This window comes from Mytilus trossulus, chromosome 8, assembly GCF_036588685.1.
Source record: "Mytilus trossulus isolate FHL-02 chromosome 8, PNRI_Mtr1.1.1.hap1, whole genome shotgun sequence".
Taxonomy (NCBI): domain Eukaryota; kingdom Metazoa; phylum Mollusca; class Bivalvia; order Mytilida; family Mytilidae; genus Mytilus; species Mytilus trossulus.
In genome coordinates this window covers 5,354,650-5,372,481 of record NC_086380.1, presented here as the reverse complement: position 1 = coordinate 5,372,481, position 17,832 = coordinate 5,354,650, and the positions used below count along the sequence as shown (strand labels likewise).

At 32.2% G+C, this 17,832-nt stretch overlaps 1 protein-coding gene across 2 annotated transcripts; it reads left to right on the top strand.

Annotated features, from left to right (window-relative positions):
* The first annotated feature begins 962 nt into the window (after nucleotides 1-962).
* On the top strand, nucleotides 963-17,259 carry LOC134728170 (uncharacterized). 2 transcript variants are annotated; one of them, XM_063592657.1, is made up of 8 exons: nucleotides 963-1,082; nucleotides 1,662-1,755; nucleotides 2,767-3,403; nucleotides 5,210-5,243; nucleotides 9,067-9,269; nucleotides 13,825-14,119; nucleotides 15,232-15,310; nucleotides 16,337-17,259. In XM_063592657.1, the coding sequence occupies exons 3-8, from the start codon at nucleotides 2,774-2,776 to the stop codon at nucleotides 16,740-16,742; spliced, it is 1,647 nt and encodes a 548-aa protein (XP_063448727.1). In that variant the 5' UTR covers nucleotides 963-1,082; nucleotides 1,662-1,755; nucleotides 2,767-2,773; the 3' UTR covers nucleotides 16,743-17,259. The 2 variants fall into 2 exon arrangements, with proteins under 2 accessions (XP_063448727.1, XP_063448728.1); XM_063592658.1 differs by lacking the exon at nucleotides 1,662-1,755 and having other exon boundaries at nucleotides 968-1,082; nucleotides 16,337-17,258.
* Nucleotides 17,260-17,832: the final 573 nt, after the last annotated feature.

The window sequence follows — 17,832 nt, the reverse complement described above, 5'->3', positions numbered from 1 at the left end:
TTAGTAAAGAATGGTCTGGCATACACCGTGTCGGGTCTACTATACCGATAATATCCACATCTTCAATAAGCGCAGAAACGCGCCTGACATCAAACCTATCAAAAGATTTCAACATTTCGTATGGCACGATACAATAGTCGAAAACACTTAATCCTCTTGTCGATACATAAGTATAGTCATTGTGACTTTTATTCCTACCGTTCAACATACAACAGTTAATGTCCGCTAAAAATTCACAGAAAATGCTGCCGTATTTATTAGTTTTAAAATCAACTACTTGTCTCTCTGGCAAGGTAGCTATACCTTCAACAAAGTCATTTAAATCACCACATCTTGAATTAAAATCTCCACATAAATAAAACTGATTACCCTTTGGAATCGTATACATTTGTGACATTAGCGATTCTACAAATTCATGTACGTACATTCACGGCACGCGTTGAATTTTCTGGTGGTAAATAAACTACACATGCATAGAAAATATTGTCCAAATTTAACTTATCCTCGAACTTTAGCCAACATATACCGTCTATTGAGTCTTCCACAACTATAACGTTAAAAAGCTCCATCAGATCATTTCGAACCAAAAATCCTACTCCGCCAGAGCCAGCCTTTGCGCGTATATGAATGCCTATTCGGTTATGACCAAACCCACTTTATCAAACCACGTATATCCATCAACACTAGTTGTATTGTTCTTAACCAGATGTGTTTCTGCGATACCCAGAATATGCAGCTCTTTATTATTTAAACATGCACATAAAAATTTATCACTGTTCCTGTCACAATTCCTTCCGTTCACATTCCAAAATCCGCATGTAACCTATTGGAATTTTTTACCACGCCCTCTTCCGCGTCAACCTCCTCTGATATTTCCACGATTGCTGTATCCTTGTCGTTGGCCGTTGTTTCCTTCATTCTGTGATTACATAGGCAAAAATGGCAAAAGAAAAATATGTGATTATGTGAAAACTTGGATACCCCATAGGGTGTCTCTTTGTCAAGCCCACTGACCCGTAGAATTAACTGACGCATACACCACACTTCCGTAATAGAAAGATAGGCGTATACACATTTGAAACGTAAGTAATCTCTTTAAATTGTAAATACGCCATTTCTAAGTTAAAAACGATACTCAAATGATCTGATTTTTTTTCAAATGCAAACAAGAAAACCATTTTTGTATTTTCAACTTTATAATTAAAGCACTACATTTATGTAAATATGAAAGTAGATTTGCGGAAATAGGTTAGGGATTTTTTGAAAATGTCACTATTTTGATCTGAGCGTCACTGATGAGTATTATGTAGACGAAACGCGCGTCTGGCGTATAAAATTATAATCCTGGTACTTTTGAGAACTATCAAAGCATACAACGATTGTATTTATATTTTCAATTTTAATTACCATGATTAACGAAAGCCCTAAATCAGAAATTCAGATATCTTTATTGTCCCTTTTTTAGTGATTACAATGTGGACAATGTAGAATGAAGAACATTTTTTTTATATATTTATAATGTAATATTGATCAATTTTCACCTTTAATCACTCATAACGTTTGACTAGTCCAGACAAAGATATCTTTATTTTTTGTTATCATCGTATGCTATTTAAAGAATAACATTTGATAAGGGTATATGTCGATTTATATTTTTAAAGGTCACTCATTATCGGCGTGAAAGCAACATATTAGAAAAAAGCCTTCAAAGACATTGAGTGTACGAGGCGCTGCAGATGTTAATAGTTATCAAAGGTACCAGGATTAAATGATAAATTTTTGGAATACAACAAACAGGCTGATATCCATTTGAAATAACAACTCTTTATTTATAGAGAAAGTAAAAACGCCCCTAATGCAAGTTGGTATAGTTGTATATTGTTTTGCATGTTTCTATGGGCTTCACAAGACATAATGCATCTTGAATACGTGTTTTGAAATTATAGTATGGAGTTTCGAGATATTGGAAAACTTCTAAACTCATAGTTTAAATCAAAGACAAATTTTACAATAATTTCCGAAAAACGGTCGCCGCATACTTTCATATCTTTCGGTGGAATTATTTTCTTTTTTTTCACAAAAAAGATCCACATGTATTTGCACCTACATCAATCGACTGTTATGTGAAAATCTGTCATTATTTTTAAAGTGTACAAATATCTCGAAGATTCATACTATATAATCATTAATTATGCACCTACCGTCGCGTTAATATTTTAAAGCCCATAGAAACAGATGTAAACAATTCAAATATACCAATTTAGCCTTTTTACCTTCCCTTATAAGGTGAAAAATAAAAAAGAGTTCCATTTTTTTTTTTTTTCATTTCAACTGAATATCTGCCTGAGTAGATATAGTTGAATAACAAACTTTTATTGAAAGCACTTAACGAAGTTTTTTTTTGTGCATAAATAGAAAATAAAAAAAAATTGTGTGAGTTATATAGGGTAATTAGTATTTTTAAATCTCTGAACATTTTTAGTCTGCCCTTCCACGCAATATTTAAATATATTTGTTTTTAGTGTTTTTGAACTTTTGAAAATTCAGCCAGACAACCGATCAGGGAATATTTTAAATGTAACAGAAGGCCTAATAAAAAGAAGACTAAATTATGCTTAATAGCTAGTAGATACATTTGTCATTTAAAATACAATTGTCATATATGGATCGTAATGATGCTATGTGGAAAATTTTGATATCCATCTCACTCGTAATAAAAGCCATAATTAACTAATAGTTTTTTTGAAATTTCGTTTTATTTTAAAGGATTTACATGACAATGAGTGTGTCAGGACCTGACGTTGGTTTCACAGACTTTACAGATCTTGGTAAGGGACATAGAGGATATGCCCATCAACTAACATCATTATTTAACCAATGTGACTTTGGTACAGTGGAAACCCATCGTCACACTATTAGCTTCAAAGAAGCATCGAAGAGACTCAGGAAGCAAATGACGGAATCTTTTGAATATATAGAAATACAAACAAGTAGGATGGTTAAAGAATTTAATATTGGAAAAACACATGTTTACTCGCAGTATGCAGTTGATTTCAACCCAACACAGCCATCCACTTGGGCTACCTATGGAGGATTACCTGTGAGTTGGGAAAATTATAAAAAGAAAGGATTTGACGGAATGATCGCGTTGGGTTGTGTTATAAAGGATATTATTCCCACAGTTATTCGCGAAACCAATAAAGCCTTGGAAATGAATTCTCATAGTTATGCAGCTGGATTAGCACAGTCCTTAGTACAGTATTACCTTCTACAAAATCCTGATGACAGGTTACGAAGTGTGACGGTCGAGGATCTGGGAAACAAGAGTGGAAAAGACGAACTTGGTTCCCCAGCTAGTGTAATATATGTAGCATATAAACTAGAACCTAAGACCACCAATGCGGTAAGTCAGAACTTAGTTCCCCAGCTAGTGTAATATATGTAGCATATAAACTAGAACCTAAGCCCACCAATTCGGTAAGTCAGAATTTGAATGTTTTAGCTTTATAATAAAAAAAACCCAAAGGATATGGGGTACAGATTCATGATACATGCAAAGAAAAACAACCCAAAACAAACAAACAAAAGAACAAACAAATACCAAAGGAACAGAACTTTTATTGCTGTTCTTCATCTCAAAGTCACTGTGAGCCCTTCAACATGGAGCAAAGAATCTCACACACCCAGCTTATGCCTTTATTTGTTTTTAAAGCTGTCGTTATTCAGCTAATTTATCTATTCTTTTTTATTATGTAGTAATAATTTTGATAAATTTAGGATTTCTTGTCTATTGTGAAAGCTTTTCGGCTGCGAAGAAGCGATTATGTTTTTAGATTTGAAGTGATAGTTGAACAGTATTACAAAATGCATATTCGCAAATATTACGATAATCAATATATGCATTCATGCTATATTATAAATGATATCAGAGATCATTCTTTTTCAAAATAAAAAAATTACATAAATTACTGATTATATTCACTATAGAGCAACTTTCAGTAGGTACTCTTTGACACATTCCCCTTTTGCATTCTCTATACATTCACCAAAAATAAAGGTTTGCTTTTGGCAAACGACATCCTGAGTTATATAGTTCTTAATTGGACAATATTTGAACAGGATTTTAATCTTCTAGAACAACACCATGACCCTATTCTCTAAAAACTAACACATTCAAAGATACAGAGAATGCCATGCAAAAATATTTAATAAGGAAGTCTAAACAAGTGAGAAATCTACGACAGATCCATCCATTGAATCACCAGTGAAGGTGATATTCGGCCGAAAACAAATGTTTTATTAATAATATCTCTAAATATCAGCACAACAATCTTAAATATGCAAATACAATAATCGCTGCTAAGGTGGTGGTACTATACAAACTTATTTATTACTCAGTGAGGATTTCCAGAATTGTACAAAGTAAGGAGACAAAAAAAAGCGAAAAAAACCCAAAAACCAATAAATATGATAAATGTGGTTCTAGCCACAAGAACCAATTAAAGAAACTACATACTTGAAGAGCAAAGTATATTTATCATACATTGTATTTGTGTTTGGTCAGCAGTATTTTTAACCAAATGTTGTTTGACTAGCCAGAAGGTTCTTGCTTCAAAGAATTTCCCAAAATAAGTTTTATAACACAGGTAATAGAACATACATTCATACTTTTTATTTATGGTATTTAGCTGCGTTTAGTATGTAACCCTGCTTGAGATAATAAACCCATAATAATGGAATTGCTCCAGGTCAGGAAAATCAGATATCATATAAATAATACGATGTGGTATGAGTGCCAATGAGAAAACTCTCCATCTAACGCTTACTTTTATTTTTGTTTTTCTAGTATTGGAAATTATCTGAGGACATAAATTTAACCAAACGTTAGTTTGACTCAGGTTGATCTTTCCAAACCCGGGTTGATCTAACAAGCTTGGAGTTCAGGAATTTGTAAAGGTGCTGGACAAACATGACATTCGTCTGTTGTTCAAAACCGTATGATTACTTTACCTATAGGTGTCAAACTTATATCACCACATCTCCTACTCTTCAAACAAAAACAAAAAAAACATCTGAAAGGAAGCCAATAATCCATTTATTTTTCTCTTTACTCTCAGTCTGATACTTTTTTGTGATTAGATTACAGAAAATAGCAATTGTAATTATGAAAAATAAACGATGTATTTATTATGCATATTTGTATATTTAGCTTCAGGAGCTTGAAATGAAAGTCGAACCTGATGGTAAGGTTTAAAGTTGCCATAAGTCAATATATTTACTGCATGTTGTGTTGTTGGCCTTTTTCAGCTTCCAAAATGTACATTCGAATCAATCAAGTTTGCGGTGACAACCTCATGTAATTAATTCAATTACAATAACGAATTAAAATTTCTAAAAATGTGAAAGTATTTAGGTGTAATACCACCACTGATTTTTCCTATTAAACTTTGTTGAATTTGCACTTTTCAAAACAAATTGTGCAGAATTTAACTTTGTTTTAAATAAAAAAATACTTGGCATGAGTAAAGTTTTATCCTGTCCAGTATTATAGACAAAAAATTCACATAACATTTCATTGTGTATAAGAAAATAACATTCACTGAAAGTTAACCAATCAAATTTTCACCTCTTTTTTTTTATCTGTATACTCGCTTTAGTAACCCTGTAACCTCAAGTTACAAAAATATTCTAAAGAAACACCAAATAAAAAATCAATGGCACTTCGAAACACCCAAGATAATATTTGTTAATGACTCAGAATTTTATTGTAATAAAATGTAGGATTAATTTCCTACATCTGTCAAATTCAAGGGAATATTTCTTTTCGTCCCTTTTTCGTATGAAATCAGATGTGATTTGGTGGTATACTACCTTTACTATTAGTAATTTAAGACGGTAACATTGATGGGTTGATCCTGGTTTAATGGCTAGCCTTAACCAAAAAACAGTATTCAGAGCAACAATTTGAAAGTAGTTTCCCCCGTATTTTAATGATAAATGGACTGAGTTTTTTTTTAAACAATTAACCAGTAGATACAGTCTTATGTCAAAGTTTTTCAGTCATGAACTTTGTAAAACCTCCATGGAATTATATGAAATAGAACAGAAGCTTGTTCATGATCAAAACTACAGAATCCATAACGATTTTTTTAAAATAGCTATTTGCTGCATTTTGCGCCTGTCCTAAGTCAAAAACCTCTGGCCTTTGTTACTCTTGTATTTTTTTTTTAATTTTTGGTTTATTTATATCTTTCGAAGTTTATGTTTAGTTGTTAGCGCCAGCTCCGGTTATCAGATTTTCTCGTTGTGTTGACCCATTGGAAGCCTTTGGGTTGTTTTCTAGCACTTTGGTCGGGTTGTCTCTTTGACACATTCCCCATTTCATTTTCTATTTTATTATTTATCGTATTTTACTGATAAAAGTTTGTTTTACAGCGGACAATTAGATACAGTCTTTGATTAGGTTTTTAGTCATCAATAACTTAATCGAACCTTCGTGGAATTTTAGGAAATTTGAACAGAGGCTTGGTTTGACCAATCTACAGTATTCCGAGCAAAATCTTTAAAATATTTATTTTCACTTTTCCGTATTTAACTGAGAAATTACTTATGTTTTAACATTTATCAAATAGATACAGTCTTGAGTTTAAAGTTTTTCAGTCATCAATAATTTTGTTAAACCTTCATGAAATTTGAACAGCAACTTAGTTAAGACCAAAGTATAGTATTCAGAGCAAAATTTATAATATATTTATTTTCATTTTTTCCATATTTAATTGGAGACAAACATATAAATTACATAAAAATTATCGTGATTGCCTATTGCTTACCTCTGACTTAAAACGGTTTCAATTAAACGTTTACCTTTATTCTTTTATTATATTGATTAGAATTATCTTGTACTTTGATTGGTTACCTTGATAGGGTATTTGAGACTTTATTTCTGCGGGAAAACAAAATTATAATGATAAACCATGTTAAGAATCAGGGTACATTTGCACGTGGTATATGGGCTATATATATATGTTCAAACTCTTTTAGGTCATTTTTTAGTAGCAAAAAACAAAAAAACTATCTTAATTGGACATGCTTTGATACTATATATGCCCTTGAATATTTACTAGATAACATTTTTGTTCGCTTGGGGGATTCCGTATATCTTCAGATTATCGGAATTCCAATGGGGACTAACTGTGCACCACTTATTGCGGACCTCTTTTTGTATTGTTATGAGTTACAATTTATGACAAAAATAAGCAAAGACCCATCAAAACAACATCTGATAAACAAATTTAATAATACTTTTAGATATTTGGATGATATTTTGGCTCTCAATAATGACGACTTCAGTATGTATATTAATGAAATTTATCCTGCTGAACTTACTTTAAATAAAGCTAATACTAACAATGACCACTGCCCTTTCCTCGATCTTGATATCTATATCACTAACGGAAAGCTGAATACTAAAATTTATGATAAAAGGGATGATTTTTCATTTCCTATCGTTAATTATCCGTTTTTAGATGGTGACGTTCTCTTGTCACCATCTTACGGTGTTTATATATCTCAACTTGTACGATTCGCTCGTGTATGTAACAATGTTTTAGATTTTAACGAGAGAAATTTATGTATTACTGAAAAATTATTACACCAGGGTTTTCGATATCACAAACTAGTCAAAACATTTACTAAATTTTATCATCGGTATAAAGACATCATTCGTAAATATAGCTCAACATGCAGACTTCTTATACGTTCAGGTATTTCACATCCAATTGTTTATGGAAATATTCTTTATAAAGCACAAAGGTGTCAGTATTCACCTCAGACACTTACAAAACCTTTGAATAGACTTATTAAGAAGGGATATAATTACGATACTGTTGTCAAGTCATTAAAGATTGCATATTTTGGCGTTGATATTGAGTCACTGATAAGGTCTTTGCGTCGGAACTAAACACATTTATTCTAAAAACAGTTGTTGGTATGACACGGGATATGTTCTTCTCATATATGTTATGATGGTATGACACTAAACCCCTAACGGGAAGGATTGTGCCTGATGTTCATATGATGAAATCATAATCTTTCAGTCAGTTTAATTGAAGTCTGGAGCTGGCATGTCAGTTAACTGCTAGTAATCTGTTGTTATTTATGTACTATTGTCATTTTGTTTATTTTCTTTGGTTACATCTTCTGACATCAGACTCGGACTTCTCTTGAACTGAATTTTAATGTGCGCATTGTTATGCGTTTACTTTTCTACATTCGTTAGAGGTATAGGGAAGGGTTGAGATCTCACAAACATGTTAAACCCCGTCGCATTTTTGCGCCTGTCCCAAGTCAGGAGCCTCTGGCCTTTGTTAGTCTTGTATTATTTTAATTTTAGTTTCTTGTGTACAATTTGGAAATTAGTATGGCGTTCATTATCACTGAACTAGTATATATATGTTTAAGGGTCTGCTGAAGGACGCCTCCGGGTGCGGGAATTTCTCGCTACATTGAAGACCTGTTGGTGACCTTCTGCTGTTGTTTTTTTATTTGGTCGGGTTGTTGTCTCTTTGACATATTCCCCATTTCCATTCTCAATTTTATCATATAACCTGACAATGCTGTATATCAAATTCACTTGCCGACTCAGGGGATATGAAATTTGATAAGGAGTATGACCTCAAACTGAAGTTATATCCGCTTCGAAGATCTCTGACGGTTCATTGAATATAAATTTGTCAAGAAACATAAGCCAATATCCTTTATTGAGATCCCCTAAAAAAAAAACAATATTTTCACATAAACCTAAATAATCTGCCGGCAATGTTGAACTATTCAACAAATAAAAAATTCGGCTAATGAAATTCCGAGGTGTTGCACTACACTCTGGAAATGGTTTTTTTTTTGCAATAACAAGGACCTTAAATTTACATTTAGCGTGAAATAAGAAATCCTCTTAAATCACATACATTCTCACAGTATAACTTTCAATTAATCTTAATCTTAAAGTTCCATGCTACAAAATCAATGAGCGACTTATTACAAAATGCACTTTCTGCTTTGATTTTGAAGATTTCATAGTTAGTCAGTCAGCTATAGATCTATTACAAACGAAACTGTCAGGTGAAGGATTAAACTTCCGTGGTGAGATATCAAATGATGGAAACTCGTTTTTCCGATCATGCAGTGACCAACTTGAAAGATTAGACATGCCGTCCATGGACCATACTGAACTAAGACAGAAGATTGCTCAGCAGTTAAGAGGGATGCCTAGAGTAAGTTGTTTTACGTGATACTAACTTGATCAAAATTACGTTGTTGATTTGGTTAGCTTTGTTTATTCCTGTAAAGTAATAACGGACTTTATGGAGAGGCAAATTGCTATTAAAGAATAAAAGCATTAACCCCGCCACTTCTAAATATGCATGTGCACCACTTATTGCGGACCTGTTTTTGTATTGCTATGAGTTACAATTTATGACAAAAATAAGCAAAGACCCATCGAAACAACATCTGATAAACAAATTTAATAATACTTTTAGATATTTGGATGATATTTTGGCTCTCAATAATGACGACTTCAGTATTTATACTAAAGAAATTTATCCTGTTGAACTTACTTTAAATAAAGCTAATACCAACAATGACCACTGCCCTTTCCTCGATCTTGATATCTATATCACTAACGGAAAGCTGAATACTAAAATTTATGATAAAAGAGATGATTTTTCATTTCCTATCGTTAATTATCCATTTTAGATGGTGACGTTCCCTTGTCACCATCTTATGGTGTTTATATATCTCAACTTGTACGATTCGCTCGTGTATGTAACAATGTTTTAGATTTTAACGAGAAAAATTTATGTATTACTGAAAAATTATTACACCAGGCTTTTCGATATCACAAACTAGTCAAAACATTTACTAAATTTTATCATCGGTATAAGGACATCATTCGTAAATATAGCTCAACATGCAGACTTCTTATACGTTCAGGTATTTCACATCCAATTTTTTATGGAAATATTCTTTATAAAGCACAAAGGTGTCAGTATTCACCTCAGACACTTACAAAACCTTTGAATAGACTTATTAAGAAGGGATAAAGTTACGATACTGTTGTCAGGTCATTAAAGATTGCATATTTTGGCGTTAATATTGATTCACTTATAGGGTCTTTGCATCGGAACTAAACACATTTATTCAAAAACCAGTTGTTGGCATGACACGGGTTATGTTCTTCTCGTATATGTTATGATGGTATGATACTAAACCCCTAACGGGAAGTATTGTGCCTGATGTTCATATGATGAAATCATAATCTTTCAGTCAGTTTATTTGAAGTCTGGAGCTGGCATGTCAGTTAACTGCTAGTAGTCTGTTGATATTTATGTATTATTGTCATTTTGTTTATTTTCTTTGGTTACATCTTCTGACATCAGACTCGGACTTCTCTTGAACTGAATTTTAATGTGCGTATTGTTATGCGTTTACTTTTCTACATTGGCTAGAGGTATAGGGGGAGGGTTGAGATCTCACAAACATGTTAAACCCCGTCGCATTTTTGCGCCTGTCCCAAGTCAGGAGCCTCTGGCCTTTGTTAGTCTTGTATTATTTTAAATTTAGTTTCTTGTGTACAATTTGGAAATTAGTATGGCGTTCATTATCACTGAACTAGTATATATTTGTTTAGGGGCCAGCTGAAGGACGCCTCCGGGTGCGGGAATTTCTCGCAACATTGAAGACCTGTTGGTGACCTTCTGCTGTTGCTAAACATAATGAGCCTCCAATGACTTCAGGACAATTAGATCAATTAATAAAGAAATTTTTTTAAACCGTTGTTTTCTGCAGATTATAATGGTCTATAACTCTGGAATATGTATATTCACGAAAGAGTTATACGAGACATTATTACATATTTGTAGCAACACATTAGGTTCTGCATATGTAATATTCGCAGATACACTAATAAGTAAAATATACTTGCCCGGGCAAATAAACGCCTAGTTCTGAAATCTTTTGTCTGAAATTAGTTCTATCAAATATTTGATTTTTCAACTCTGTATACCACCACTTCTCATGTGAAGTGGGAAAATCGTCTAAAAAATAATCCACAATGCTTTTCGACATAAAAATGGTAGCATCCACAATAAATTTAAACTTTGGGATACCATATATCATATTTTGTTAATAGTGATCAAAAAGGTAAAATTGTCTTTTGATTGAGTTAAGCCATTTCAATTAATATTTTACAATGTGTCATTTTTTATGTCGAGATGTGACACTTTTCAGAAGATTGGTATTAAAACGTTTAAATCCGCTGCATTTGTTTGCACCTGTCCAAAGACAGGAATCTGAGGTCTAGTAGTTGTCGTTTGTTGATGTGGTTCATAAGTGTTTCTCATTTTTTTATATAGATTAGACCGTTGGTTTTCCCGTTTGAATGGTTTTACACATGCTATTTTTTGGGGCCCTTTATAGCTTGTTGTTCGGTGTGAGCCAAGGCTCCGTGTTAAAGACCGTACTTTGGCCCCTAATGGGTTACTTTTACAAAGTAGATTAGAGAGTTGTTTCATTGGCACTACTACCACATCTTTTATATTTATACACAGAGGAACAAGTGATCAGTATACTGGAGTTTCTTATTGACACCATATTTGTTGAATTTGGAAGTAGACTTTTCCAACAATTTGTCGGCATTCCTATGGGCACGAACTGTGCACCTCTTCTTGCCGATCTCTTCTTATTTTCATATGAATCGGAGTTCCTTCCGACATTTGTCCAAAAAAAAAGATCAAAGAAGCAAGGTCATTTAATTTCACTTTCAGATATATTGATGATGTTCTTTCAATTAACATTCTCAACTTTTCTGATTGGGTTCCATTAATTTATCGCCTCATCTATAGACTTATACCTCGAATTTGACATGCAAGGTCATATGAGTACCAGAACCTATTACAAACGAAACGATTGTAATATTGAAATTATCAATTTCCCCCCACCTTAGGAGCAATAAACCAACTTCTTATGGGATATCCATTCCACAACTCATTCGGTATTCAAGAGTTTGAGCTCCTACTGAGAATTGTAAAACGTCACCAGTGTCTGAGCAGAAAATTGAAGAACCATAGGTATGTCAAATAACGTCTCGTCCTTTTTCTCAAAAGGTTCATCGGAATGTACTAAGGCCTTGTTTATATATTTGCCGTATCAACTTTACAAATAATACATGATTGCCTTGTAGTATAACTACAACTAACGTTGTTTATCATCATAATAACGTGTTATAGTATTCTTTTATTTGTCCTTATGAATATTACTTTTACTGTTTAGTCTGTTTTTGGTGATATCTACTTGATGTGGCTCTGCATCCGTCATTGTGTTATTGTTCTATGGTAAACAAGATTTATTCTTGACTTTCATTTTTATACAATTTTTTTAGAAATTAGGGGTCAAAAAGGGCCCAAATAAGCATTTTTCTTGGTTTTTGCACAATAACTTCAGTATAAGTAAACAGAAATCTATGAAATTTAAAAACAAGATTTATGACACAAAAGGAAGGTTGGGATTGATTTGGGGAGTTTTGGTCCCAACAGTTTAGGAATTAGGGGCCAAAAGGGTCCAAAATTAAACTTTCGTGATTTCATCAAAAATTGAATTATTGGGTTTCTTTGATATGCCGAATCTAACCGTGTATTTAGATTCTAAATTTTTGGTCCCGTTTTTAAATTGGTCTACCTTAAGGTCCAAAGGGCCTAGTTTTCAAGTTGGTCCAAAACGGGGTCCAAAATTAAACTTTGTTTGATTTCAACAAAAATTGAATTATTGGGGTTCTTCGATATGCTGAATCTAACCATATATTTAGATTTTTGATATTTGGGCCCGGTTATCAAATTGGTCCACATTGAGGTCTAAAGGGTCCAAAATTAAGATCGTCTCGTTTGTCATAGATTCTGGAATTGAGATGATCGGTTTTGTCAAATCCGAGGTATAACTCTAAAAATGAGGCAGAGGTAGCCGTGTCTGTTTCTTTAATTTTAAATTCTGTTGATATATTAATGGAACCCGATCAGAAAGGATTGTAAATTGGAAGAACATTAATATATCTGAATGTAGAATTAAAGTATCTGGCTTCATTCGTCTTCTTGTTTGTGACAAGTGTCTGAAGGATCTCCGACTAATATAAAATTATAAGAGGTCGGCAAAACCCATATCGGCCCTCTTCTGGTTTGGAAATTCATGACCAATTCGTGAAAAAAATATTTCTGAAATCCTGCCGGAAATAAAACTATGTGACAGATCAACGTTATTAAGTTTAAGATGACCAGATGTTTTTATGTGAAATAATATTGAGGAATAACTGGAGAATACATAAATAAATAAATAAATAACCCCCGAAAAAAAATAAAAATACATTCGAGAACGTCAAATTAAAACAAAGAAATTAAATATACAAACTGTGTTTATTGAATTGTTTTATTCTATTTTTCTCGTTTCAAAGTATATGCTATACACATAGATCATTACATGACATCATCGGCATGACATTTTCCATATCGGTCATTGTGTCATCCCTTGGCCCTATTTATTCCATGCGCTAAAACCGTCGGTCCGATAAGATCAAGAGATTTTATTTCGAATCTGAAAAATTTCATGTTTTAATCTAATATAGCTTACCGCGTAATACTCAACGACGACCTGACCGTACACTACTGTAATGTTTATTCTGATTGTTAATTTAGTATGGAAAGCGTTGTATATCTATCTGATGAATTATAATCATTTTGTCAAATAACTCAACTCGTAATTTGCACTTGTATATCGCTCCAGGATCAAATTCATGATGCACACTTTACTGATGAAGGATGGATCGTATTTCTTAAGAAGATTGCCGAAGACGGAGAACACATTGAAGAAATTGTTGTGGAACAAATGGCAATGATATTAAAAAAGAAAATAGTCATATATTCACTATCCTATGACAATGAAATTAGTAAAAAGTCAATTAATGACGAGGCATCCGGGACTCCTTTATTACTTGGAAAGGAGAAAAGTTATTACACAAGTCTTGAAGGAGGTCAGGGTCCTTCACCTGTCAGTAAGGACAAACAGAAAGCATGTCAAAGTAAGTTGAATTGTTATCTTTCATTGAAGAATTAAATGATTCTTTTGGTAAATTCATTGGGGTGTAAAAGCGTTGACCTAAGTACATTTTGTATGAAGCGCTAAAATATGTGCACGTTCAACGCCTTAACAACCCTATGAAATAACCTTCTAATAACATTTTTTCGCTATAATCTTTAAAATGAAGTGTTTTTCTTTTATTTACCTGTGCACTTTATTGTAGAACCACGTGTCAACATGAATGTTACAATTCATTTTAAAATGCAGTTGATTAAGGAATAACGAAAAATTGCAGTTAGCCAATCAGAATAACGTATTATAATGAAACATACTTCTAATGTAATTATATGGTTTGATTTTATCATTTCGATAAATCTTGCTGGATTTTGGTTAGCACTTAACTGGCAAACAGAATACAATATATTCTAAGAATCTATAAAAAAAGACTTTTGTGATAAAGCATACTTCATGAAATCGCAGTTTAACAAACTGTGAACCTCCATTTAGTATATTTAGCATTTACAAGATGAGGAAATGACAAATTATTTCCTTTGTTTACATTGAATCTAATGAAGGCGTTGTGTGTTACATTACAATAAAAAGCTTACCATCTCTTTACATTAAATTTAATGAAGGCGTTGGGTGTTACATTACAATAAAAAGCTTACCACCCCACAAAAAAAAACTAAAACAACACAACCACAAGAAAGAAACACAAACACATAAAACAGCATCGTTTTTAACCAGAAAAATTCCAAACTTTTACAATAGTATGTATGTTATTTCAGTTTTGTTCACATATCTAAATAATTAAAGTTTGCACCGTATTGAAACTAAACAAAAATATGTGATGAGTATACACATATGAGAGGGTCTGAATGGAGGTTTACAAAATAGACATTAATGAGCAAACAATATAAAGAATAGAAAAAAATATACAGAAGTATGAGGTTCAGTTTTTACTTTTAAATTTATTATGTAGAAATTTGTATGAATTTGAATTCGAAGATGCATTTGTAAATAAAGCAGTCCTGATGTGCTGTGTATTATAAGTAAGAAACTGTTAGAATTATAAGCATTTAAATAAACATCTGTTGTTCTTGTGTTTCCCAGAGAGACCAGCAAAGAATGTTCAATTTGCTCCCGATGTGTCACTTGCTAAACAACCAAAACAAGAAAAGGAAGTAGACAGGTATGATTTCAAGTTATATATACCCAACATATCCTTGATATTTATTTTCTCTGTTTACAATATATCTGTTTTTCTGCACAATCATACATCGCATTTGTTTTCATTGGACTGACAGTTGTATCATCATCATCATCTTCTTCCAATAATGTTCAGGAGTCGTAGACGACTACAAATATTTACCATGTGATCGGACAAATGCATATGGTTAATCGAACAGCCATAGCAAGAAATTAAATGTAAGAAGCGTTAAACATGTTGGTTATCATAGTAAGTTCTACTTTCCTCACAAATGTTCTTTTTTGGAAGTTCTTGATTTGCCAGAGATAGAAAAAAAATGCATGTACCCAAAGTATTCTTAATTTTGTAAAACAGAGTATTCCTTAAATATTGTTTGATTTCAAGCCTTAGATAAATCGTATCAGTAAACAATAATCGAATCATTCAACCACATATTCGTTACAGAGGTGGACTGATAAAACCATTATTGACTGGCAATTTACTTTTTTTTTTTTTTTTTTAAAGCAAAGTCATATTTAAATATGGTAAGATAACAAGCCTTGTATAGCAATAAATCAAATTAGTAATTGATCGTATAGTTTTCTTTTCAATTTAACAACCAACAAATATATCAACCACTGATAATTGAAAGAGGTGGTCAAAACACTTCAGTGACAATCAAAGTCTTCTTTAATGTATACAGACATTAAATTTGTCACGGTCCAATCTTGGTTGCTGGTTTTGATTTTTGTGTTTTCTTTTTAGTCAAATCTTCCTCCTACATGAATTTTTATTTTTATTCATTCTCGATTTTATTTTATCTTATTTGAAAAATTGGCAACAATAAATTCCTCGTAAAATTGTGCATCTTGCATTATTTGTTAATACATTGTTTATTTTAATAAATTGAATTATATATCGGAGAAACAAGGGAAAAAATTACATGCTACAACTATGTTTTTTGTTTTTTGTTTAAATCATCGTTGATTATGTAAAATTGTAATTAATTGTCACACTTGATATCCACAGGAACGCAGAAGTGGCATCTAGTGGAAAAGTTAAACCAGACAAGGACTCTCACAAGTCTACACCAGTGAAGATACTACAAGCGGGACCATCAACTGAAGGAGCGTCAACTAAAACAAACACAAAACAAGTCAATACACCAATAAAGAAAATGACAAAAGATGAAAAGTTACTGATACTACGCTGTTACCATGCATTAGAGGTGAAAGACTGGGATAAATTGGTTGAAATGGTGTACAACAAAAGACACGAAAAATTATCACGTGAAATAGTTCATCATTATGAACAAAATTTAGATCTGAAGACAACACTAAAGAGCAGAATAAAAGATTACGTAACGAGAGTAAAAAAAGACAAAGGAAAAAACGAGAAGGACCCAGACGTAAAGGCTTTAATACAGCTGATTTGATTGCTCACTTATGAATTTCGTATACAGAAAATATTCATTCAATACGCCTTATATATGTATATGCATAGACAATCTTCCGAAACATTATATCCTGATAAATTTTCGGAACGATATTTAATTCACCAATGTGTTCAATTCCTTGAGGTGTTTCATTTTTATAGAACTCATGATTGTTTCGTTTTAGTTAAGTTCAGTGTATTTTTTTTGCATAGTGTTGTAATATTGCATAGATTCATTTATGTCATGCAAGTTCAAATTGCTTGCATTTTTTTTGTAATTTTATATGATTCTTGTTTCTTAATTCATCATTTTAGTTAATGTCATTGTTTCGCATTTTTAAAACTTTATATAATATATAGTTTAGTTAATTTGATTAGTTCGCTTTGTATATCTTTTAATATCATTCATGTTTATTATTTACTATCGTTGATTAAGCTTATTTGTTTGCATCGCTTTGTATGTTCATATAGTTCATAATATCGATATGTAACACACCAAATATTTAATAAAAAAAAGTTGAGAGAGATTTCTATAAAATTTTGTTATATATATACATACATTAAAGGACACATTTGAAGAACATCACCACAGTTAGCACATGCTTCTTATATAAATAATACACATTTGAAATTGATTTATTCATTGGTTGATATATGACGCTACTTAATCGGAACTACTCGGCCTTTCTAGATCTGGTTGCACGAAGAAATGTCGAATATGGCCGAGTAGTTACGATTTTTACGCTACTTTGAGTCCTATTTCCTACATCGGAATGAACCCTGAGAAAATAACCGGATATATGACCAAAACATCAAAATATTTGTTCAAAGACGCAGTTGTTGAATGCTAAATAACTATAGTTAACAAATGTTTAAAAGTCGTTAAAAATTATTAGAATATATGAACCTAAATTAAAAAAATAGATGATTACATAACCGCCGTTTATAATAAAAATTTAATAGCGCTATTCTGTACAAACTTCGTTAGAAAACTAACTTGACAAAATTAGAAAAAAAAAGTTTTAAAACGTAATCAATACCACATATTTTTTGTGTTAACATATCAGCAAGATGCAAATTTTCCTTCATTA